At 40.7% G+C, this 24436-nt stretch overlaps 1 protein-coding gene across 1 annotated transcript; it reads right to left on the reverse strand.

Annotated features, from left to right (window-relative positions):
- Positions 1 to 841: 841 nt before the first annotated feature.
- Positions 842 to 14565, reverse strand: LOC132482608 (phosphatidylinositol-binding clathrin assembly protein-like). The gene is made up of 9 exons (XM_060087917.1): positions 14487 to 14565; positions 12275 to 12417; positions 9407 to 9482; positions 8373 to 8475; positions 8118 to 8211; positions 7886 to 7997; positions 6877 to 6983; positions 6113 to 6154; positions 842 to 916 (listed from the first exon to the last, which is right to left on the reverse strand). Exons 1-9 carry the CDS (start codon positions 14563 to 14565, stop codon positions 842 to 844), a joined length of 831 nt encoding a protein of 276 aa, XP_059943900.1.
- Positions 14566 to 24436: the final 9871 nt, after the last annotated feature.

Genomic DNA, 24436 nt, shown 5'->3' on the forward strand with positions numbered 1-24436 from the left:
GGCTGAGGGCCAGAAGCCACCGTACTGATAAGGAAGCTCTTCCAGTAAAAGGAGCTGATTTAGAGTCAGGCGTGGGGATCTGCATGGACCAGACTGCACGGGCAGGCTGAACGATCAAATTGTCAGAGGCCCATCTCATCTACTCGGGCTACACAGCCACCTTTACCTCAAGTCACACCCATAGCCATGTGGGGGGTCCCTGACGACCAGTCACTAGCGGGGGAAAAAGCCTGAGATTATGTACAGTTGGGTCAGCTTGGTATTCAGGTACAAGCCCAAAACTGACCGCTGTTGAATTACAGCCCCACTCAGGGGTGGATTTAACAGACAATGGTGAAGGATAATCTCCCGATGGGCCAAATTTTGGCTAATGTTGATTGTTCACTTTGAGCAGAAAGAGAAACGGCCCAAGGTTCAAATATACACAGACTAATGGACAGCAGCACATGGCTTGGCTGGCTGTTCAAGAGCCTAGAAAGAAAAGGACTGGAAGGTCAAGGACAAGGATGTCTGGGGCGAAGGCATATTAGTGAGTGGGTACAAAATAAAAAAACCTTCATGTCATATGTTAATGCCATCAGAGAATAGCTACTGTGGAAGAAGTGCAAAACAATAACAGAGACAAAATGGCTGACAACTACCATTAGCCAGCCTCTACATGGGCCATCTCAGTGCTGGCAAGATGTGAGCCAAGTGGCTGTGGAGGCGTGGAGAGAATTAATGCATGGACCCAAAAGCAAGGGGTCCCACTGACTAAGGCTGATTTAACTTGTGTTGCCTCCCCAAATCCAAGCTGCCAGCAACAGAAACCCCTGCTGAGTTCCTAACTGGGCACTGTCCATCATGGAGACCAGCCAGCAATTCGGTGGCAAATTGCACTGGATCCCTTCCACCCTAGAAGGGCTGGCTCTTCATTCTGAAGAGAAGAGACATGTATTTCAGGGATATGTTCGCTTTCCTGCCTGCAGGGCCTCAGCCAGCACCACTGTCTGAGGGCTCACACAGGGCTTGATTCACTGATGTAGGATCCCATATGACATCGTATCAGACCAGGGGGCCACTGTACAGCAAAGGAGGTGCTGGAGTGAGCCCATGACCATGGCATCCACTGGCTTTACCAGATGCCACCCCGTGCAGAAGCTGCCAGACAGAGAGAGCAATGGAATGACCTCTTAAAGGCACAGCTAAAGCTCCAGCTTGGAGGCAGGGCTCCATAAGGATAGAGGGCCAACCTCCAAGGTGTTGGATATGCATTGATTCAAAGATGGTTCTGTGGCCCGAATGAGAACACACGGGTTTAGGAAGCAAAGCACGGCAGCAAAACAACCTCTCTTCCCCCGTGACCCACCCGGGGAGTCTGTGCCGCCCATCTCCACCTGCAGCTCTGGGCTCGGCAGTGTAGAAGGTCCTCACAGCACAAAACACAAGAGTCTCACTGAATGAGAAGCAGGGGCGCCACCTGGGCACCTGGGGCTACCATACCCAAGGAGGGGCATGCCAGAGGAGGAGCCCCCGGGGCACGACCACCAAGGGGGGAGGGCTCTCTCACACGAAGCAGGCCGGTGTGGGTCACACCCCAGGGCAGCCACACCAGTTGAGGGGCGCAATGCGACGGCCCCTGGAGCCTGGAGAAGCTGCCCCCGGTGCAGGTGAGTACATGGAGGGTGAGTGAGTGGGGGCTGTGATGGAGATGGGGAGGCCCGGAAAGTACTCGAACCCAGCCACCTGAGTCATGTACCAAAATGTTCACTGCAGCTCTATTTAGAATAGGTGGGACATGGAAGGAACCTAAGTGTCCATCAACAGATGAATGGATAAAAAGATGTGGCACATATATACAATGGAATATTATTCAGCCATAAAAAGGAATGAAACTGAGTTATTTGTCATGAGGTGGATGGACCTAGAGTCTGTCATACAGAGTGAAGTAAGTCAGAAAGAGAAAAACAAATACCGTATGCTAACACATATATATGGAATCTTAAAAAAAAAGGTCATGAAGAACCTAGGGTCAAGATGGGAATAAAGATGCAGTCCTTGAAAGATTTCTGAGAAGACATCAGACAGAAACTCTCTTCTTCTCTGCCACCAAACCCAAGATTTATTTGCATCCCAACCTCCTCTACCCTCTCATCTGAGGCCACTGCTGGATGCACCGTGTTCTGGATCCCAAATCCTCTCAATTTCCTCCCTCCAGCATCACCCTCTCTCTCCTTACAGACTTCTCACACCCACCTGACTACTCCCCATTCCTCCAGTCCCAACCAAGGCAGGTCTTCCACACCACAGTCAGGCACTGGGAAAGAGTAAAAGCCCTGACTCATGGGATGGGGAGATCCAGAGGGATGGCTGTGAAAGTCCTGAGTCTCCCTTGTTGGAGACGATATGGAGACCTCTACTCCATCCCCCTTCCTGCCATCCAGTCAAAACAGTAAAAATAAACAAGATCACCTCCTAGGAAGATGGCAGCAGTCAGTGCCAATCTTTTTTTTTTTCCTGCGGTACGTGGGCACCTCACTGTTGTGGCCTCTATCGTTGCGGAGCACAGGCTCCGGATGCGCAGGCTCTGGACGCACAGGCTCAGCAGCCATGGCTCACGGGCCTAGCCACTCCGCGGCATGTGGGATCCTCCTGGACCGGGGCACGAACTCGTGTCCCCTGCATCGGCAGGCGGACTCCCAACCACTGCGCCACCAGGGAAGCCCTAGTGCCAATCTTAAAGATAAAAACGATGCAGGGGTGATGGTCCCCACCCTATCTCCATATAATTCACCAGTATGGCCCCCAAACCAGTCAGGCCCTGGAGAGTGAAATACTACAGCATAATCAATCAAGTAGTAACCCAACTGCAGCCACTATAGTTTCTTTGGTAGAGGTCGGTTAATGTAGTCTCAGGAACATGGTATGTGGCTAACAGTTTGGTGAATGTTCTGCTTTCCATTGCCATCTAAAGTGTGGATCAGTAAGAGTTTGCAGGCACGTGGAATGAGCAATGCTATACATTTATACTCTGACCCAGGCTGTGTTAACTCTCTCAACCCATATGTCAGAATATGGTCAGAAGAAGTCTAGACCATCTGGTCACCCCTCATAAATTGCATTGATGCACTTCTGTTCATGATCTTCATGCTAAATGGATCAGATGAACAGGTAGGTGCCAGTACAGTGGAGACCTTAGAAAGTTATATGCACTCCAGAGGATAGGAGGTAAACTCTACAAACATTCAGGAGCCTTCCATAACAGTAAAATTTTTAGGGTTTCAGTGGCCAGGGATTTACCAGAAAATCCCATTGAAAACAGAAGACACACACAAAAAAAAAAAAAGAAAGAAAGAAAACAGAAGACAAATGGTTGCATCTTGCACATCTCATCCCCAAAAAGGAAACATGACTATTGGTAGGCCTCTTTGGGTTCTGGATACCAAGGAAGACTGCTTTGGCCCATATTCCAAGTGATCTAAAGTGGCCTGCCATATTAGTTTGGGGCCCAGAGCAGGTCCGGGCTGGGCCAGCAAACCCTGCTGTTCAAGCCCTATGATACACCTGGGATGGAGTGCAGGCTGCCAGACTCTTGCTTCATCCTCACCTGCTGCATGGCCACCTCTGCCTCACATCACACCCACTGGGGAAGGAAAAAGCCTGAGTTCATTTGATTCTCACAACTCTGCTATGAGGTAGACAATAGTATCACACCCATTCTGCATTTGCATAGACGAGGGACGGAGAATGGAAATGAGTTGCTTGAGATTACACACCTGAAAGGTAGGCAACGTGGCCTCAAGCCTAAATTCATTATTCCCAATAGTCTGCTGTTTCCACCAATCAGTTCTGTCCATTTAAAAAGCATGCTGGCGCCTGGAGGGGTGGGATAGGGAGGGTGGGAGGGAGACGCAAGAGGGAGGGGATATGGGAACATATGTATATGTATAACTGATTAAATTTGTTATAAAGCAGAAACTAACACACCATTGTTAAGAAATTATACTTCAATAAAGATGTAAAAAAAAAGCATGCTGGCATATCATCACCTTATCTTTGATAAAGGAGGCAAGAAGATACAATGGAGAAAAAACAGCCTCTTCCATAAGTGATGCTGGGAAAACTGGATGGCTACATGTAAAAGAATGAAATTAGAGCACTCCCTAACACCATACACAAAAATAAACTCAAAATGGACTAAAGACCTAAATGTAAGGCCAGACACTATCAAACTCTTAGAGGAAAACATAGGCAGAACACTCTATGACATATATCACAGCAAGATACTTTTTGAACCACCTCCCACCTCCTAGAGAAATGGAAATAAAAACAAAAATAAACAAATGGGACCTAATGAAACTTAAAAGCTTTTGCACAGCAAAGGAAACCATAAACAAGACCAAAAGGCAACCTTCAGAATGGGAGAAAATGTTTGCAAATGAAGCCACTGACAAAGGATTAATCTCCAAAATTTACAAGCAGCTCATGCAGCTCAATATCAAAAAAACAACCCAATCCAAAAATGGGCAGACGACCTAAATAGACGTTTCTCCAAAGAAGACATACAGATTGCCAACAAACACATGAAAGAATGCTCCACATCATTAATCATTAGAGAAATGCAAATCAAAACTACAATGAGATATCATCTCACACCAGTCAGAATGTCCATCATCAAAAAATCTACAAACAATAAATGCTGGAGAGGGTGTGGAGAAAAGGGAACCCTCATACACTGTTGGTGGGAATGTAAATTGATACAGCCACTATGGAGAACAGTATGGAGATTCCTTAAAAAACTAAAAATAGAACTACCATACGACCCAGCAATCCCACTACTGGGCATATACCCTGAGAAAACCATAATTCAAAAAGAGTCATGTACCACAATGTTCATTGCAGCTCTATTCACAATAGCCAGGACATGGAAGCAACCTAAGTGTCCATCAACAGATGAATGGATAAAGATGTGGCACATATATACAATGGAATATTACTCAGCCATAAAAAGGAACGAAATTGAGTTATTTGTAGTGAGGTGGATGGACCCAGAGTGAAGTAAGTCAGAAAGAGAAAAACAAATACCATATGCTAACACATATATATAGAATCTTAAAAAAATAAAATAAAGTTCATGAAGAACCGAGGGGCAAGACGGGAATAACGATGCAGACCTACTAGCGAATGGACTTGAGGACACGGGGAGTGGGAAGGGTAAGCTGGGACAAAGTGAGAGAGTGGTAGTGTATATATGGACATATATACACTACCAAATGTAAAATAGATAGCTAGTGGGAAGCAGTCGCATAGCATAGGGAGATCAGCTCGGTGCTTTGTGACCACCTAGAGGGGTGGGATAGGGAGGGTGGGAGGGAGGGAGACGCAAGAGGGAAGAGATATGGGAACATATGTATATGTATAACTGATTCACTTTGTTATAAAGCAGAAACTAACACACCATTGTAAAGCAATTATACTCCAATAAAAATATTAAAAAATAATAAAAAATAAAAAGCATGCTGGAGTTGTTATACTATGAGTTGCCACTTAGCTCTCAGTGGGGAATGCCCTCTTTTACGAGACCTACAGCTTACAGACCTGTTCAGAAGACACAAGCCTATGTATATATAAGTATAAATATAAATGTTACTCTTGGGAAAATGAGAATACACATGTAAGTATATGGAAAATGACTGAGTCTCAGATGATGATTAATATAATAAACACAACATAAAAATAGAAAGTCACTTAGGGACTTCCTTGGTGGCGCAGTGGTTAAGAATCTGCCTGCCAATGCATGCGACACAGGTTCGAGCTCTAGTCCAGGAAGATCCCACATGCTGCGGAGCAACTAAGCCCGTGCACCACAACTACTGAGCCTGTGCTCTAGAGCCCATGAGCCACAACTATTGAGCCTGCGCACCATAACTACTGAAGCCCACACGTTAGAGCCAGTGCTCCACAACAAGAGAAGCCACCGCGATGAGAAGCCCACGCACTGCAACATCGAGTAGTCCCTGCTCGCCGCAACTAGAGAAAGCCCGTGCGCAGCGACGAAGACCCAACGCAGCCAAAAATAAATAAATAAATTAAATTTAAAAGTCACTTAAACACAGATGAGAGATATACTGACCTGATTAAGATATGGAATGTCATTCTGGTCAATTCCAACTTGCTGAAATCACAAAAAAAAGGGAAAAAAGAAAACATTACAGCCAGGAGTGTTAACAAAGAAAAGTAAGTGTGAGACCAATTTGTACACTAAAGAGAAAATACTTCAAGAGCGTGAATGCCTTTCTGGGCTGGTACACACCCTGAGCAAGAAAAACATCAGGCTAACATATACCTTGCACACTTAAGCATAAACTTATATTTGTTCTTAGGATAAAATTAAAAAAGAAAGGACTCACCAGATGTTGAACCTTTGCTGTTTTGGGAAGAGCTAATCTGCATTTTGGATACCATACAAATATGTTCTAATTTTTCAAGTAGTCATAATCAGCTATTGGGGCAAACATGCGCCTCACCTCCTATATTTCCTTCTCTCACTGATCAGAGACCTGTTCTACCTATTATCCGCTGCCTTAAAAGACTCATGTCATATATCTTTTGGCCTGGTTTTAGAGTTGTTTCTGGTGGGAGGGTAAGCTTGGTATCAGTTATCCTCATGGCCACAAACAGAAATCCTTGTAAGATTGTTTTTGACCACAAGCGCATTGGAAGGTACATTTGAAGTACCTAATTCTAGCTTCTAGCTGTACTGTTTACAAAATTGTTTAAACTACCAATTTCTGTGTGTTTGGGTGGCATGGTGGTGGGTAGAGGTATAGTTATACAGGATACTAAACTAATACAGAAGACAGCACAAAAGCCTCGTATACAAATAGATTTCTGTACCTCTGCAACTTTCAGGAACTGTACGAATTTGGTCATTTTTCCAAGGAACCTGATGCAAATATCCAAACTTTCCTTGCGTTGGTTCTCCCTCATGTCAAAATACTTGCCTAAAAACAGAAAAATAAATTACAACAAAGGAGCTAATATCGTAGCAATTCCAAGTTTCATTCCATTCTGATGATTCTGTGTTAAGTTGATTCTGGATATGATTTTAACTTGTTGAAAACAATTACAGTTTTAATCCAGTTATTTTCTGCTTTAACAAGCAACAACACTGCCCATATAAGTATAATCAACAGATTTTTATAGAGGAACTACTGCATGCTGAACAGTGGTGCTGGTAATATGTATGGCATTTAATAGTGTACACATATAATTTAGATAGTTTAATTTCTACAACTTCTAGTCTGGAATCTTTTTGATTAACATCAAGCTCTGATGGTCTCTGATGGAAAGGGCTGTGTTTCCTACCCTTTATAACTCTACAGATGTATTAGGCACTTCTTCAGTACAAGAAATATCTCAAATTCTCATCAACGAAGTTTGGAGAACCCTTCCTATGAAATGAATCACTCATTAGGGCTAAATGATGACTGAAATTTCCTGAAAAGCCTAAGAAACATATGCTTGTATATGATCAAAACAATTACTTATATTATAGGCTATATATTAGGAAAGTCAGGACTGTATTATCTGACCTTGGTGGAGTAGGACTTAGTGTGTAACGTATAAATATGGCAACCCATGTTGATTTCCTGATAAGTTTCCCAGAAATATCAGTTAGCACTTATATACAAACTGAAAACTTCTGTGGCTGATTAGCCAATTATTTTTAACCAAAAAAAGGAATATGATGTCTCATTATTTAAAAATACGTATGACTCTGCAAGGATCTTCTATTTTGAATCTAAAACACATATGAGTCTAAATGTAGAGATAAAAGATTTTTACAAATAAATTATTTTTACCAGTTTATTTTTTTTTAAGTAATGCCTATTCTTTAGCTTACCTAGCAGATTAAGGATCCCCTCATTATAGGCTGCAAAGAGGCGAAGAGCATCCTTAAAGAGGAGCATGAAAGCAGCATATATTATACCATTAGTTATATCGTCAGGATTTGCCTGGAAATTAAATAAAAGAGTAATCAATTACCACCACAATTTAAAAAAATTCCCTCTCCCACCTACAGGTAAACAATGTTGTTTACCAATATTTTTCAAAAGGATTTATAAAGCTCTTACATTAAAATTAAGAAGAGCAACAAACTGAGTTTGAATAACTGGAAGAGTGTTCAGCAGCTCCTTAGTGCTCATAGTTCTCATCACACCGTCCGTCCTATAAAAGATAAAAGAAATTCATAACAGCAATAATAATTGAGTTTGAGAAGCACTGTGACATTGGCATCTTGAAATAAAGCTGTGTTTTTGACAAACTACATATCAGAGAACATATGTATTTCAGTACTTCTTGCTTACAAACCAATGATATTTACCTACCCTCTCTTGGTTTTGGTGATGTCACATGCAATCAGTCTATATGCGAGTGACTTTTCATTCAAGTACCTGCTATATCGTCTGATGAAGGTTGACATAGTATAGCCTAAAAATGAAATATTTTTATTATTTCCAGTTTCACCAATGTTAACCATTTACCATACATGTGAATAAATGCAAAGACTTACCATTTTACATTCACCTATATAACTCAACAATATCTTTGAAGAACAAAGACTAGAATGGCTTATTAATCATCTAGTACAACATTCCTCAAACTTTCTGTTAAAGATTATTTTTTATTTCCTCAAAGTCTTGATATCACCTCATGATGTAGTATTGATGGTGACATTATTGAACAGGGGAAATAACTGAACTTTATTAGTTCCTTTCACATTTCCAAGGAAACTATTGTAAATTCTTAGCATTTTCCTGACACTCCCTATCCCATTGGTACCATCCCTCCCCCACCCTCCTTCCACTCAACAAATGACCTTGACCCTACTTCATAGACAAAATGGAGAGAGACAGGCCATGATAGAAGCTCAGCTCCTCACTAGTCAACCTCCAAACGTGCCTTGATTCATTTATTCAATTTATTTTTTCTTTCAACAATTGTTCAGTGCTTCCTATGATCCGGGCACTGTCCTAGATGCTGGAGGTTCAGTAGTGAACAAAACAGACAAAAATCCATGCCTTCATAGATCTTACACTCTCAATGGTGATTGATAGACAAACAAAAGAAAAGAAAAACACAGAGATGGTTAGTTGCTGAGAAGTGGAAAGAATAAAACTCAGGCAGAGAAAGGAGACTGACCCAGGAAAGCCTCACTGAGTAAAAGCTTGCATATTGTGTTATTCTCAGTAACTACTCAAATATGTGTTGTATGAATGAATTTAGAAATTATTTTCCATCATAAAATGTGCACCACATCACATCGTTCATAATTCAGAACGATTTTTTTTAACCACGGATGGTTTTCAGAACATTTCCCTCCTTGCCACAGAGAAATATTTCCATCAAAGAATCATCTTACCTTCTATGACACTTTTATCCAGGAAGTTGTATAAAATGAACAAAGGGTTTCTAGATGCAAGATGTTGGATAAATCGCTATGAAACAAATGTGCCAAATTCTAAAATTAGTTTCTGTTCACAAAGAGAGTTCACTCATGATTTTGTCATTGTGAATGCATACTTAACATAATTCTATCATACAGCTTCTATCTATTTCAGGAGCATTGATTAAGGCGAGCACCATCACACCCTGGGCTAGCCAACTTAAGGATATGCAATGCTGCCTAGTCTGTTTATATACCCACTAAATAAATGAGGGGTTAAACATTAAAGCTAATGTGAATACACACTTTTCACCCATGACTTTCTATCTAGTCATTTCTCCCTTTTTGAATTTTGAGGAATTTGAAATACAGTTGACCCTTGAACAACTCGGGGGTTAGGGGCGCCAACCCACCATGCAGTCGAAAATCCACATATAATTGATAGTCAGCTCTCTGTAGATGCTGTACCTCTGTAACCATGATTCCACATCCACGATTCAACCAACCACAGATAGTGTAGTGCTGTAGTATTTACTATGGAAAAAAGCCACATACAAGTGACCTGTGCAGTTCAAACCCATGATGTTCAAGGGTCAACTGTAATTATAGAATTATTTTAATAATTGATGTTGAATTATTTAATAATTTAATTAATAGAAAAATAAAAACAATAATCTGGTACATCTGTGTACCCCACTATCCATAAGTGACAACTGCTAACTTTTGGACATATCTACTTCAAGTCTATTTTTAAAATAAGGGGAATGACGTCTTACAGGTAAAGTTAAAAGTGCCCTTCGCCCCATCCCCAAGTTCAATTTCCTTCTCCTACCTGGAAGTAACCATTATCATAATTTTAATGTGTTACCTTTACAGCCTATTTTCTTTATAGTTTCATATATATTTGTTCTGTGGACAAATATTAACTGTGAATTTTAAAATTTTATATAAATGATATTGGACTCTACTAGCGTTGTTTTTGAGATCTAGCCTTGCTGGTATACATCTTATTAGTATTTCATTGTATAAACACACTTCATTTTAGTTATCTGTCGCCCACTGCTGGAAATTCAGGTGATTTCCAACTTTTAATTATTATAAACATGCTATGAGAAGCGTATTTGCTGGGTCACTGGGCATTTTCAATTTTATTAAACATGTGTCAAGGCACTCCTCTCCAACCCTTCACCCAGCATCAGATACAGAAGTCCACAGAGTTGTTCATAGTATTCCTTTATCATCCTCTTACTATCTGTGGAATCTGTTGTGATGTTACTTCTCTCATTCCTGATATGGTAATGTATGGATGGCATCCACAGGGTATGCGAGTTCCCATTTCCTCAGGGTCCCAGCTCTTGATATTGTCACGCATTTTGTTTTATTTTATAAATTTATTTATTTTATTTTATTTATTTTTGGCTGTGTTGGGTCTCCGTTGCTATGCGCAGGCTTTCTCTAGTCGTGGCGAGCGGGGGATACTCTTTGCTGCGGTGCGCAGGCTTCTCATTGCAGTGGCTTCTCTTGTTGCGGAGCACGGGCTCTAGGCACGTGAGCTTCAGCAGTTGTGGTGCATGGGCTCAGTAGTTGTGGCGCACGGGCTTAGTTGCTCCGGGGCATGTGGGATCTTCCCGGACCAGGGCTCAAGCCCGTGTTCCCTGCATTGGAAGGCGGATTCTTAACCACTGTGCCACCAGGGAAGCCCTGTCACATATTTTAAATTGTGCTTATCTGAGTATGTTTTCAGATGGTTATCAGCCACTCTGGTTTCCTTTTCTATGTACTGTCTGTTCATTTCTTTTGCTCATTATTCCAGTGTACTGCTTTTTTCTTACTGATAATGTAGTCCGAATATCAATCTTTTGTCTGTAGTATATGTGCTGCAAACATCTTATTGCAACTTTATGGTGTCTTCCCTACTCAAATGTCATAAGCGTATTCTCCTACATTTTCTTCAGTTTGAAAATTTAGATTTTTGCATTTATAGATATTTCATTCATGTGGAATTTATTTTTTATATGGAGTAATATAAAGATCTCATTCTATTTTTTCCATAGGGATGTTATTTGTACCAAAAGGCTTTATTTTAAATTGCATACTTTCCCCCACGTTTTTAGTGCCAGCAAGCTCTCATATAAGTACAGTTCTACTTCTGATCTATTACATTCCCTTTATATATATATATATATGTTTATTCTTACCAATACCATACTGTGTAATTACTGTTGCTTCTTAATAAGTTTCAAAACGCAATCAATTTCTAAATCTTATTTTTTAATGCAAAGCTTACTGAGACAAAAGTTAATTTAAAGTAGAAAATAATAAGTAATTTAATGTTGTAGAACATTTCAGTTGTTCTGTAAAACACAAAGAGTGTGTGTGGGGAGAGCTCTTCAGGTGATGCTGTAATAACTCTGCTTTACTTTACCTGGTAAAGTAAAGCAGTTATGCAGCAATACATTTTTGAGGGTTTTCTCTTGTTTTGGTCTAAATCATCTAAAGAATTGAGAGAAATAGCCACTCTATTATCCACTTTATTATCCAGTGGTTAAAATAATATACTTTAAATGCTGATTGCAAAGATATATTCATAAGTAAAAATGGAAAATTTGTTTTTTAATATCTACCACTACGTACTTCCCCCACTTGTCACTAATGAAAGCAAAAGCAAGAGGTAGGATAAAAACCGATAACCATCTTTAAAATAAAAGAGAGCATCAGTATTCTCCATTTTAAAAAAATGTAGTAAGCCCTTGACAAACTAAGCATATTCAGCAACTGTGTACTGACAGTCCTTTGTAATAAAAGTAAGGAAATGACTACCCTTTGAATAGATGCCATGCTCACCTCATTTCCATGCACCATAAGGTGATGCACAGTAATCAGGGCTTTGAACACCACCACCCAGCTGCTGCTTCCAGTTTTCTCAGAAAGAATATCAGCCAGATGTTCAACACTCCTATTTGTTCCATTTATGTACTGGATTAGATCTAAATTAGAGACAGTGACAAGCATTAAAATATAGACTGAGAAATAACTTTCAAAACCAAAATTGGTAACTTTAACTTAAATACAGATGCAATCAAATCTCAGAGAAGTGACTAAGGGAATAATCCAAAACATTTTCTTCATTACGAGTACTACAATTTGTACTGACATGTTACATGATATTTAATGCCCATCTATCCTATTGTTCTGTATACTTGATGAGGGTTGGGACTGTGTCCATTTTGGTCACCACTGTCTCCCCAAGACCCAGCACAGTAGCTGGCACATAACAAATTATGGTAACTACTTCTTAAATGAATGAATAAGACTCAAGAAGGTAACTAATATGCCCAAGATCATACAGGTAGTTAAGTGGAAGGGCTGGGATTTGAAATCAGGTTTGTTTGACCCTGAAAACCAAGGTACTAACCATCATGTCATTCTGCCTCTCTCAAGAAAAGTGTCAGTCTATGAAGATTCAGTCAGGAGCTTTCCTTGTGGTGTCTCCCAATGTCTTACCCTTTGGTTTGCATCTTTTTTCTTTCTTTTTTTTTTTTTGTGGTATGCAGGCCTCTCACTGTTGTGGCCTCTCCCATTGCGGAGCACAGGCTCCGGACGTGCAGGCTCAGCGGCCATAGCTCACGGGCCTAGCCGCTCCACGGTATGTGGGATCTTCCCAGACCGGGGCACGAACCCGTGTCCCCTGCATCAGCAGGTGGACCCTCAACCACTGCGCCACCAGAGAAGCCCTGGTTTGCATCTTTCAATTCCTTATTGCTTTTTCTTCTTGAGACCACTTCCTCATAGCCTTGTACCTTGTACCTTGTACCTGGTTTATTGCAACAGCTTCTGATTTCCTGCCTCAAGTTTATAACCATTAATCAATTCACTTTATACAGCCCCTCAAAACCTAAGTTTCATTGTTTCTTTTTTCCTATTGAAGAATATGCAATGATTCCCTGCTGTTTATCAGTTGAAATATCCTCCTTGCTTTCCAAACCATCTATAAACTATAATTATAAAACAACTTCATCCCTAGCACTTATTCATTACTCAGCATCTTCATATGCATATATGTAGGATAGGTACTGAGGAGGATGCTTAATAAATATGCTAGTGGATTAGAGCAACAGGCTGACCCTGTCAAGTCAGATTCACTTATTCAACAAATGTATGTACTCAGCATCAATGCCTATTATGTATCCAGTTGTATCGTATCCAGTTGCTGTGCCATGTTTAAGGTTATGAGGAATGAGGTTCTCTGCTACTTTTTAAATCTCTAGGTCTGCTTCATTCCTCTTCCTGTGAAGTTTCCTCTGCAAGTTTTTTATTTCTGCTTTTGCACGATTTCAGCCTTTGGACTGAATCTTTCAGCTATCCTGGTACTGATTCAAGTGCCCCTGTTTGCTTCCATGCATCATTCACATCGATAATTATTGCTCATCCTTCAGGTCTTGAGAAGTCAATTCTGGCACATGTTACATCCTAATCCAGGGCTAGATTCCATACATTGCCCCAGAATCAAATATGGGGCCTGTTGAGAATAATGTTCAGGAAACTTTAAATATATATGTAAAGGAAATTAATCTACTTGGTGAACTGTTAGTAGCTGTAATACATGCCCATTATCATGATGATAAGATAAAACTTTAGAAGACAAATGCATATTAAGTCAATGGAAGCCAAATACGAAAATCAAGAGGTGATCAAAAGGTTGAGTCGGCTACAAAGGTTTCAAAGGCAGTAGGATTTATGTATATTGCCAACAGCACATATTGTGAAGTCACTGTGTGCTGGGGCGTCTTCGGGCAACAGCCAACGTTAAGAACGAGACTCTTCTCAGAAGTCTGGGTTGTTACTCCACTGCCTGTTATGTCCTAAGGTACATGAGGAACTCGTAAACAGTTAGATGCTTGGAGTTAAAGAGGCCAGTGGTTGTGTTCCAGACTCAATCAAAGGCCCCCCGCCCCCGCGAAGTGCACTGCGGGGGGTGTGGTGGGGGAGGGGCTGGGAGGCCACGCACCGCCGCCCTTAGAGGCGCGGAGATGGCGCCCTAGCGGGGCCTACTCACTCGCCAGGTGTTTCGGCCCGGGCTCAGAGGGCTCGTCGGTGGTCGCTCTGAGGGCAGCCTTGGATGCGGACGACCCCATGCGTGCGTCGCCAGCCGCCGGCTACGAGGGTAATGGCCATGAAGGCTGGTCCCTCCTCTTCTGGACCAGCGGGCTGATCCGGGACCCGCACCGCGGCCGACGAAAGGGGCGCCTGAGGAAATGGAAGAAAGCCCTGGCCCCGCAGGTGGCGTTCGCCAGGCAACTCTGTCCCCGTGCTGTCTGACGCAGGCCTGCATAATTATAAGGTGAGACGTGACGTCACAAGGCGCCAGGGCCAGAGAAGCGGGTTCAGGGGATAGGATTCCACGTGGAACGGAGCATCTGGGGGGCGGGGCGCTAACGCAGACCCTTGGCGTGGTAGACGCTCAGTAAGAAAATAACCACTATTGAATGAATATCATGAGAAAGAGGGACATGTTGGGGACTCCAGGTGAAAGATGTCGAGATCTTCAGGTCTTGGGAAGTCAAGCAGTCCTGTGGTAGTGCTTTGGAAATCCTTGACGTGGCCTCCTTAGGAAGGCTTTGGTCACGTGTGATGGGAACTATATCCTGCCCGAGTCCATGTCCTGCAGCCCTTCACCCAGCATCACATACCGAAGTCCATAGACTTGTTCATACTATTCCTTTTATCCCTGGAATCTATAGTGACGTTACTTCTCTCTTTCCTGGTACTGTTAATGTATGTCTTCCCTCTCTCTCTCTCTTTTTCTTGGCATATCTGGCTAGACAGTTATCAATTTTATTGATCCTCTCAAAGAACCACCTTTTGCTTTCACTGATTTTCTCTATATTCTCTTTTTTATGTCACTGATTTCTGCTTGTATCTATATTATTCCATTGCTTCTACTTGCTTGCAGTTTATTTTGCTCTTCACTTTCTGGTTTCTTAAGGACATCAGCTTAACTTATTTAAGATTCTTCTTTTATAATATAGGACTTTAGGGTTAAGTACTGCTTTTGTTATTGTCAAAGAACATATTTCTTATTATTTAAATCTTTTAAATTTTGTTGAGATTTATTTTATAGAACAGAATATATGCTCTAAAAGGTAAATCTTCTGTGTACCCTTGAAAACCGCATATTTTTCTACTCTTCCATGCAGTGTTCCATTACATGTGTATTACAGTTATTGATATTGTATCACCAGTGACTGAGACTCCGCTCATTTGCATTTTTAACAGCCTTTTTCCCCCCTGCACTTTACGTTGCAGACTTTCTTTTGCTATGTCATCAAGTTCACTGATCTTTTCTTTTGCAGAGTATCTTCTCTTAATCCCATTTAGGACAGTTTGCATTTCCAATAAGGTATTTTTCATCTCTAGAATTTCCATTTGACTCTTTTTATCTTTCAATGCTCTCCTCATTATGTTCACATTTTCCTTTAAACCCTTGAGGATATCATAATAACTATCAAGAATATATGCTTATCAACCAATTCCTTCTGGCTCTGTTTCTATTGACTTATTTTTCTCTTTGGTATCAGTAACATTTTTCTGCTTCTTCCTGTGTAATTCTATATAGATGTCAAATATTCTTAATTCACTGAGTGCTGTATTTTTATGTATTACTTTAAAGAACGTTGAAGTTGGTTTAGAAAGGCACATACATTACTTTGATATCACTTCTGTACTTTCAAAGCATGTTCTCTCAGGTAGCTTTGTTGGTATTTAATTCACATATCATTCCATTCACCCATTTAGTCTACAAGTTGGTAGTTTTTAGTATATTCAGAGTTGTATGACCAGCACCAAGATCAATTTACATTTTCACCACCTTAAAAAGAAACCCCACACTCGTTAGCCATCACTCTTCATTTCCACCTAAACCTCCCATCCCTAGTCAATCACTATTCTACTTTATGTCTCTGAAGATTTTCCTATTCTGAACATTTCATATAAAAGGACTCAGTCAATATGTGGACCTTTGGGACTGGGCTCCTTCACTCAGCATAATATATGCCAGCTTCATTCATGTTGTAGCATGAATCAGTACTTCATTTCTTTTTATGGCCAAATAATATTCCATTGTATGGATATACTACAGTTTATTCATTCATTCATGAACACGTGGGCTCTTTCCCTTTTTGAACTATTGTGAATACTACTTCACATGCAAGTATTTCTTTCAATACCTGCTTTCACTTCTTCTAGGTATATACCTAAGCGTGGAATTGCATGTTCATATGGAAATTCTGTGTTGAACTTTGTAAGGAACTGCTAAACTATTTTCCATAGTGGCTGAACCATTTTACAACCCCACCAGCAGTGTATGAGGGTACCCATTTTTCCACATCCTTGCCAATATTTGTTTTCCATTTGTTTGATTATAGCCATCTGAGTGAGTTGGAAGTGGTATCTCTTTGTGGTTTTCATTTACATTTCCCTGATGACTAATGACTTAGAAGAATTTTTTCATGTACTTATTGGCAATTTGTGTATCTCCTTTGGAGAAATGTCTATTCTGATCCTTTGCTAATTTTTTCTTTTCTTTTTTTTTTTTTTTCTTTTTGCGGTATGCGGGCCTCTCACTGTTGTGGCCTCTCCCGTTGCGGAGCACAGGCTCCGGACGTGCAGGCCCAGCGGCCATGGCTCACGGGGCCAGCCGCTCCGCGGCATATGGGATCCTCCCAGACCGGGGCACGAACCCGTATCCCCTGCATCGGCAGGCGGACTCTTAACCACTGCGCCACCAGGGAGGCCCTAATTTTTTAATTGAGTTTATCTTGTTCTTCAGCTTTACTGAGGTATGATTAACAAATAAAAATTGTATATATTTAGGTTGTACAACATGATGTTTTCTTTTTTTAAGACACGTTTTTATTTATTATTATTTTAAATTTTTATTTATTTTTGGCTGTGTTGGGTCTTCGTTGCTGCACATGGGCTTTCTCTAGTTGTGGCGAGCGGGGGCTACTCTTTGTTGCAGTGTGCTGGCTTCTCATCGTGGTGGCTTCTCTTGTTGCGGAGCACAGGCTCTAGGCACGTGGGCTTCAGTAGTTGCAGTATGCAGACTCAGTAGTTGCAGCGAGCGGGCTCTAGGGCACTCGGGCTTCAGTAGTTGTGGCACACGGGCTTAGTTGCTCTGCGGCATGTGGGATCTTCCCGGACCAGGGCTCAAGCCCGTGTCCCCTGCATTAGCAGGTGGATTCTTAACCACTGCACCACCAGAGAAGTCCCAACATGATGTTTTCTTTTAAGGTGTACAAGATGAGGATTTAATATATGTATACATTGTGAAATGATCACCACAGTCAACACATCCATCACCTCCATACTTAAAATATTTTCTGTGCTTAGAACACTTGAGATCTATTATTTTAGCAAATTTCAAGTATACAGTATTATTAATTGTGGTCACCATGCTGTATATTAGATCACTAGAACTCATTCATCTTTTTTTTAAATGAATTCATCTTATAACTGAAAATTTGTACCCTTTGACCAACTTCTCCCCATTTCCCCCACCCCCCAGCACCCTGGCAAACATCATTCTACTTTCTGGTTAAGTAAGTTCAACATTTTCAGATTTCACATATAAGTGAAATCATACATTATTTGTCTTTCTGTGCTTGGCTTATTTCACTTAGTTAGCATAATATCCTTGAGGTATATCCATATTGTCATAAATGGCACAATTTCCTTCTTTTTAATGGCTGCATTTTATATATATATAATATATATATATATATATACACACACATTTTCTTTGTTCATCTGTCAATGGAATTTAGATTGTTTCCATATCTTGACTGTTGTGAATATTGCTGCAATAAACATGGGAATGCATATATCTTTGAGATCCTGACTTCATTTCTACGGGTATATACCCAAAAGTTGGATTGCTGGATTGTATGGTAGTTCTATTTTTAATTTTTTGAAGAAACTTCATACTTTTTTACATAATGGCTGTACCAGTTTATATTCCCATCAACACTGCACGAGGGTGCCCTTTTGTCCACATCCTTACTGACACTTGTTATTTGTTGTCTTTTTGATAATAGCCATCCTGACAGGCGTGAGGTGATAACCTTATTGTGGTTTTGATTTGCATTTCCTTGATGATTCGCAATGCTGAGCATCTCTTTATGTGCCTGTAGGTCATATGTATATCTTCTTTGGAAAAATGTTTATTCAGGTCTCAGGCCTATTCTTAAATTAGATTGTTTGTGGGGTATTTTTGCTATTGATGTATAAGTTCCTTGTATATTTGGGGTACTAACCTCTTAGCAGATATATGGTATACAAATACCTTCTCACATTCTGTGGGTTGACTTTTCATTTTGGTGATGATTCCCATTGCTGTATAGCTTTTTAGTTTGATGTAGTCCCACTTGTTTATTTTTGCTATTGTTGCTTTTCCTTTTGGTGTCAAATCTAAAAAGTCATTGCCCAGATGGATGTCAAGGAGCATCCACCTAGGTTTAATTTTAGGAGTTTTATGCTTTCAGGTTTTACATTTAAGTATTTAATTCATTTGAGTTTATTTTTGTGTATGGTGTAAGACAGTGGTCCAGTTTCATTCATTTGCATGTGGATATCTAGTTTTCTCAACACCACCTGTGGAAAAGACTATCCTTTCCCCATTGTGCATTCTTGGCTCCCTTGTCAAATATTAGCTGACTGTGTGTGTGTGGGTTTATTCCTGTACTCTATTCTACTCCATTGGTCTGTGTGTCTGTTTTTATGCCACTGCCACAGTGTTTTGATTACTGTAGATTTGTAATATCATTTGAAATCAGGAAGCCCCTAGCATTGTTCTTGCTCAGGATTACTTTGGCCATTTGGGGTCTTTTGTGGTTCCATATGACTTTTAGGATTGTTTTCTTCTATTTCTGTGAAAAATGCCATTGGAATTTTGATGGGGATTGAATTAAATCTGTACATCACTTTAGGTATTATGATCATTTTAACAACATTCATTCTTCCAATCCATGAACACAGGGTATGATATAATTCTTTTTTTGGCCACACAACTTGGCTTGCATGATCTTAGTTCCCCCATCAGGGATTGAACCCAGGCCCTCAGCAGTGAAAGTGCAGAGTCCTGTCCACTGGACCACCAGGGAATTCCTATTGAATACAGGATATGTTTCCAATTATTTGTGTCTTCTTCAAATTCTTTCATCAATATCTTATAGTTTTCAGTGTACAAGATCTTTCATCTCCTTGGCTAAATATATTCCTAAATATTTTTTGATGCTATTGTATATGTGAATGTTTTCTTAATTTCTTTTTCAGATAGTTCGTTAGTATATAGAAATACAGCTGAGATAGGTTCAAGATGGCAGAGTAGAAGGATATGCTGTCACTCCCTGTTTTTTTTTAGGGTGATTTATATGTTTGTTTGTTTGTTTTAACATCTTTATTGGAGTATAATTGCTTTACAATGGTGTGTTAGTTTCTGCTTTATAACAAAATGAATCAGTTATACATATACATATGTTCCCATATCTCTTCCCTCTTGCATCTCCCTCCCTCCCACCCTCCATATCCCACCCCTCTAGGTGGTCACAAAGCACAGAGCTGATCTCCCTGTGCTATGTGGCTGCTTCCCACTAGGTAGCTATTTTATGTTTGGTAGTGTATATATGTCCATGCCACTCTCTCATTTTGTCACAGCTTACCCTTCCCCCTCCCCATACCCTCAAGTCCATTCGCTAGTAGATCTGTGTCTTTATTCCAGTCTTACCCCTAGGTTCTTCACGACCTTTTTTTTCCCCTTAGATTCCATATATATGTGTTAGCATATGGTATTTGTTTTTCTCTTTCTGACTTACTTCACTCGGTATGACAGACTCTAGGTCCATCTACATCACTACAAATAACTCAATTTCGTTTCTTTTTATGGCTGAGTAATAGTCCATTGTATATATGTGCCACATCTTCTTTATCCATTCATCTGATTATGGACATTTAGGTTGCTTCCATGTCCTAGCTATTGTAAATAGAGGTGCAATGAACATTTTGGTACATTACTCTTTTTCAGTTATGGTTTTCTCAGGGTATATGCCCAGTAGTGGGATTGCTGGGTCGTGTGGTAGTTCTATTTTTAGTTTTTTAAGGAACCTCCATACTGTTCTCCATAGTGGCTGTATCAATTTACATTCCCACCAACAGTGCAAGAGTGTTGCCTTTTCTCTACACCCTCTCCAGCATTTATTGTTTCTAGATTTTTTGATGATGCCATTCTGACCAGTGTGAGATGATACTGCATTGTAGTTTTGATTTGCATTTCTCTAATGATTAATGATGTTGAGGATTCTTTTTTTTTTTTTTTTTTTTTTTTTTGCTGTATGTGGGCCTCTCACTGCTGTGGCCTCTCCCAACGTGGAGCACAGGCTCCGGACGCGCAGGCCCAGCAGCCATGGCTCACGGGCCCAGCCACTCCGTGACATGTGGGATCTTCCTGGACCAGGGCACGAACCTGCATCCCCTGCATCGGCAGGCGGACTCGCAACCACTGCACCACCAGGGAAGCCCTTGAGCATTCTTTCATGTGTTCATTGGCAATCTGTATATCTTCTTTGGAGAAATCTCTATTTAGGTCTTCTGCCCATTTTTGGATTGGGTTGTTTGTTTTTTTATTAAGTTGCATGAGCTGCTTGTATTTTGGGGATTAATCCTTTGTCAGTTGCTTCATTTGAAAATATTTTCTCCCATTCTGAGGGTTGTCTTTTGGTCTTGTTTATGGTTTCCTTTGCTGTGCAAAAGCTTTTAAGTTTCATTAGGTCCCATTTGTTGATTTTTGTTTTTATTTCCATTTCTCTAGGAGGTGGGTCAAAAAGGATCTTGTGGTGATGTATGTCATAGAGTGTTCTGCCTAGGTTTTCCTCTAAGAGTTTGATAGTCTCTGGCCTTACATTTAGGTCTTTAATCCATTTTGAGTTTATTTTTGTGTATGGTGTTAGGGAGTGTTCTAATTTCATTCTTTTACATGTAGCTGTCCAGTTTTCCCAGCACCACTTATTGAAGAGTCTGTCTTTTCTCCACTGCATATTCTTGCCTCCTTTATCAAAGATAAGGTGACCAAATGTGCATGGGTTTACCTCTGGGCTTTCTATCCTGTTCCATTGATCTATATTTCTGTTTTTGTGCCAGTACCATACTGTCTTGATTACTGTAGCTTTGTAGTATAGTCTGAAGTCAGGGAGCCTGATTCCTCCAGCTCCATTTTTCATTCTCAAGATTGCTTTGGCTATTCAGGGTCTTTTGTGTTTCCATACAAATTGTGAAATTTTTTGTTCTAGTTCTGTGAAAAATGGCAGTGGTAGTTTGATAGGGATTGCATTGAATCTGTAGATTGCTTTGGGTAGTAGAGTCATTTTCACAATGTTGATTCTTCCAATCCAAGAACATGGTATTTCTCTCCATCTATTTGTATCATCTTTAATTTCTTTCATCAGTGTCTTATAATTTTCTACATACAGGTCTTTTGTCTCCTTAGGTAGGTTTATTCCTAGATATTTTATTTTTTTGTTGCAATGGTAAATGGGAGTGTTATCTTAATTTCACTTTCAGATTTTTCATCATTAGTGTATAGGAATGCCAGAGATTTCTGTGCATTAATTTTGTATCCTGCTACTTTACCAAATTCATTGATTAGCTCTAGTAGTTTTCTGGTACCATCTTTAGGATTATCTATGTATAGTATCATGTCATCTGCAAACAGTGACAGCTTTACTTCTTCTTTTCTGATTTGGATTCCTTTTATTTCTTTTTCTTCTCTGATTGCTGTGGCTAAGACTTCCAAAACTATGTTGAATAAGAGTGGTGAGAGTGGGCAACCATGTCTTGTTCCTTATCTTAGTGGAAATGATTTCAGTTTTTCACCATTGAGTATGATGTTGGCTGTGGGTTTGTCATATATGGCCTTTATTATGTTGAGGAAAGTTCCCTCTATGCCTACTTTCTGCAGGGTTTTTATCATAAATGGGTGCTGAATTTTGCTGAAAGCTTTCTCTGCATCTATTGAGATGATCATATGGTTTTTCTCCTTCAGTTTGTTAATATGGTGTATCACGTTGATTGATTTGCATATATTGAAGAATCCTTGCATTCCTGGAATAAACCCCACTTGATCATGGTGTATGATCCTTCTAATGTGCTGTTGGATTCTGTTTGCTAGTATTTTGTTGAGGATTTTTGCATCTATGTTCATCAGTGATATTGGTGTAGTTTCTTTCTTTGTCTCACTCCCTCTTTTGAGAACACCGGAATCACAGCTAACTGCTGAACTGTCATCGACTGGAAGACACCGAAACTCACCCAGAAGGATACTCCACATGCAGAGAGAAAGGAGAAGCCACAATAAGATGGTAGGAGGGGCGCTATCATAATAAAATCAAATCTCATAACTGCTGAGTGGGTGACTCACAAACTGGAGAACACTTATACCACAGAAGTCCACCCGGTGGAGTGAAGGTTCTGAGCCACACGTCAGGCATCCCAACCTGGGGGTCTGGCAATGGGAGGAGGAATTCCTAGAGAATCAGACTTTGAAGTCTAGCGGGATTTGATTGCAAGACTTTTCAGGACTGGGGGAAACAGATATCCACTCCTGGAGGGCACACACAAAGTAGTGTGTGCATCAGGACCCGGGGGAAGGAGCAGTGACCCCATAGGAGACTGAACCAGACCTACCTGCTAGTGTTGGAGGGTCTCCTGCAGAGGCGGGGGGCAGCTGTGGCTCACCAAGGGACAAGGACACTGGCAGCAGAAGTTCTGCGAAGTATTCCTTGGCGTGAGCCCACCCAGAGGTCACCATTAGCCCCACCAAAGAGCCTGTAGGCTTCAGTGCTGGGTCGCCTCAGGCCAAACAACCACACACCAGCGGACAAGTGGATTAAAGTTTTACTGAGGTCTGCCCACCAGAGCAACACCCAGCTCTACCCACCACCAGCCCCTCCCATCAGGAAACTTCCACAAGCCTCTTAGATAGCCTCATCAACCAGAAGGCAGACAGCAGAAGCAAGAAGAACTATAATCCTGCAGCCTGTGGAACAAAAACCACATTCACAGAAAGAGAGACAAGATGAAAAGGCAGAGGACTATGTACCAGATGAAGGAACAAGATAAAACCACAGAAAACAACTGAATGAAATGGAGATAGGCACTCTTCCAGAAAAAGAATTCAGAATAATGATAGTGAAGATGATCCAGGACCTTGGAAAGAGAATGGAGGCAAAGATTGAGAAGATGCAAGAAGTGTTTAACAAAGATCTAGAAGAATTAAAGAACAAAGAAACAGAGATGAACAATACAGTAACTGAAATGAAAACTACACTAGAAGGAATCAATAGCAGAATAACTGAGGCAGAAGAACGGATAAGTGACCTGGAAGACAGAATGGCGGAATTCACTGCTGCGGAACAGACGAAAGAAAAAAGAATGAAAAGAAATGAAGACAGCCTAAGAGACCTCTGGGACAACATTAAACGCAACAACATTCGCATTATAGGGGTCCCAGAAGGAGAAGAGAGAGAGAAAGAACCCGAGAAAATATTTGAAGAGATTATAGTTGAAAACTTCCCTAACATGGGAAAGGAAATAGCCACACAAGTCCAGGAAGCACATAGAGTCCATACTGGATAAGCCCAAGGAGAAACACGCCAAGACACATAGTAATGAAATTGGCAAAAATTAAAGACAAAGAAAAATTATTGAAAGCAGCAAGGGAAAAGCGACAATTAACATACAAGGGAATCCCATAAGGTTAACAGCTGATTTATCAGCAGAAACTCTACAAACCAGAAGGGAGTGGCATGATATACTTAAAGTGATGAAAGGGAAGAACCTACGACCAAGATTACTCTACACAGCAAGGATCTCATTCAGATTCGATGGAGAAATCAAAACCTTTACAGACAAGCAAAAGCTAAGAGAATTCAGCACCACCAAACCAGCTCTACAACA

Source organism: Mesoplodon densirostris, chromosome X (assembly GCF_025265405.1).
Source record: "Mesoplodon densirostris isolate mMesDen1 chromosome X, mMesDen1 primary haplotype, whole genome shotgun sequence".
NCBI lineage: Eukaryota > Metazoa > Chordata > Mammalia > Artiodactyla > Ziphiidae > Mesoplodon > Mesoplodon densirostris.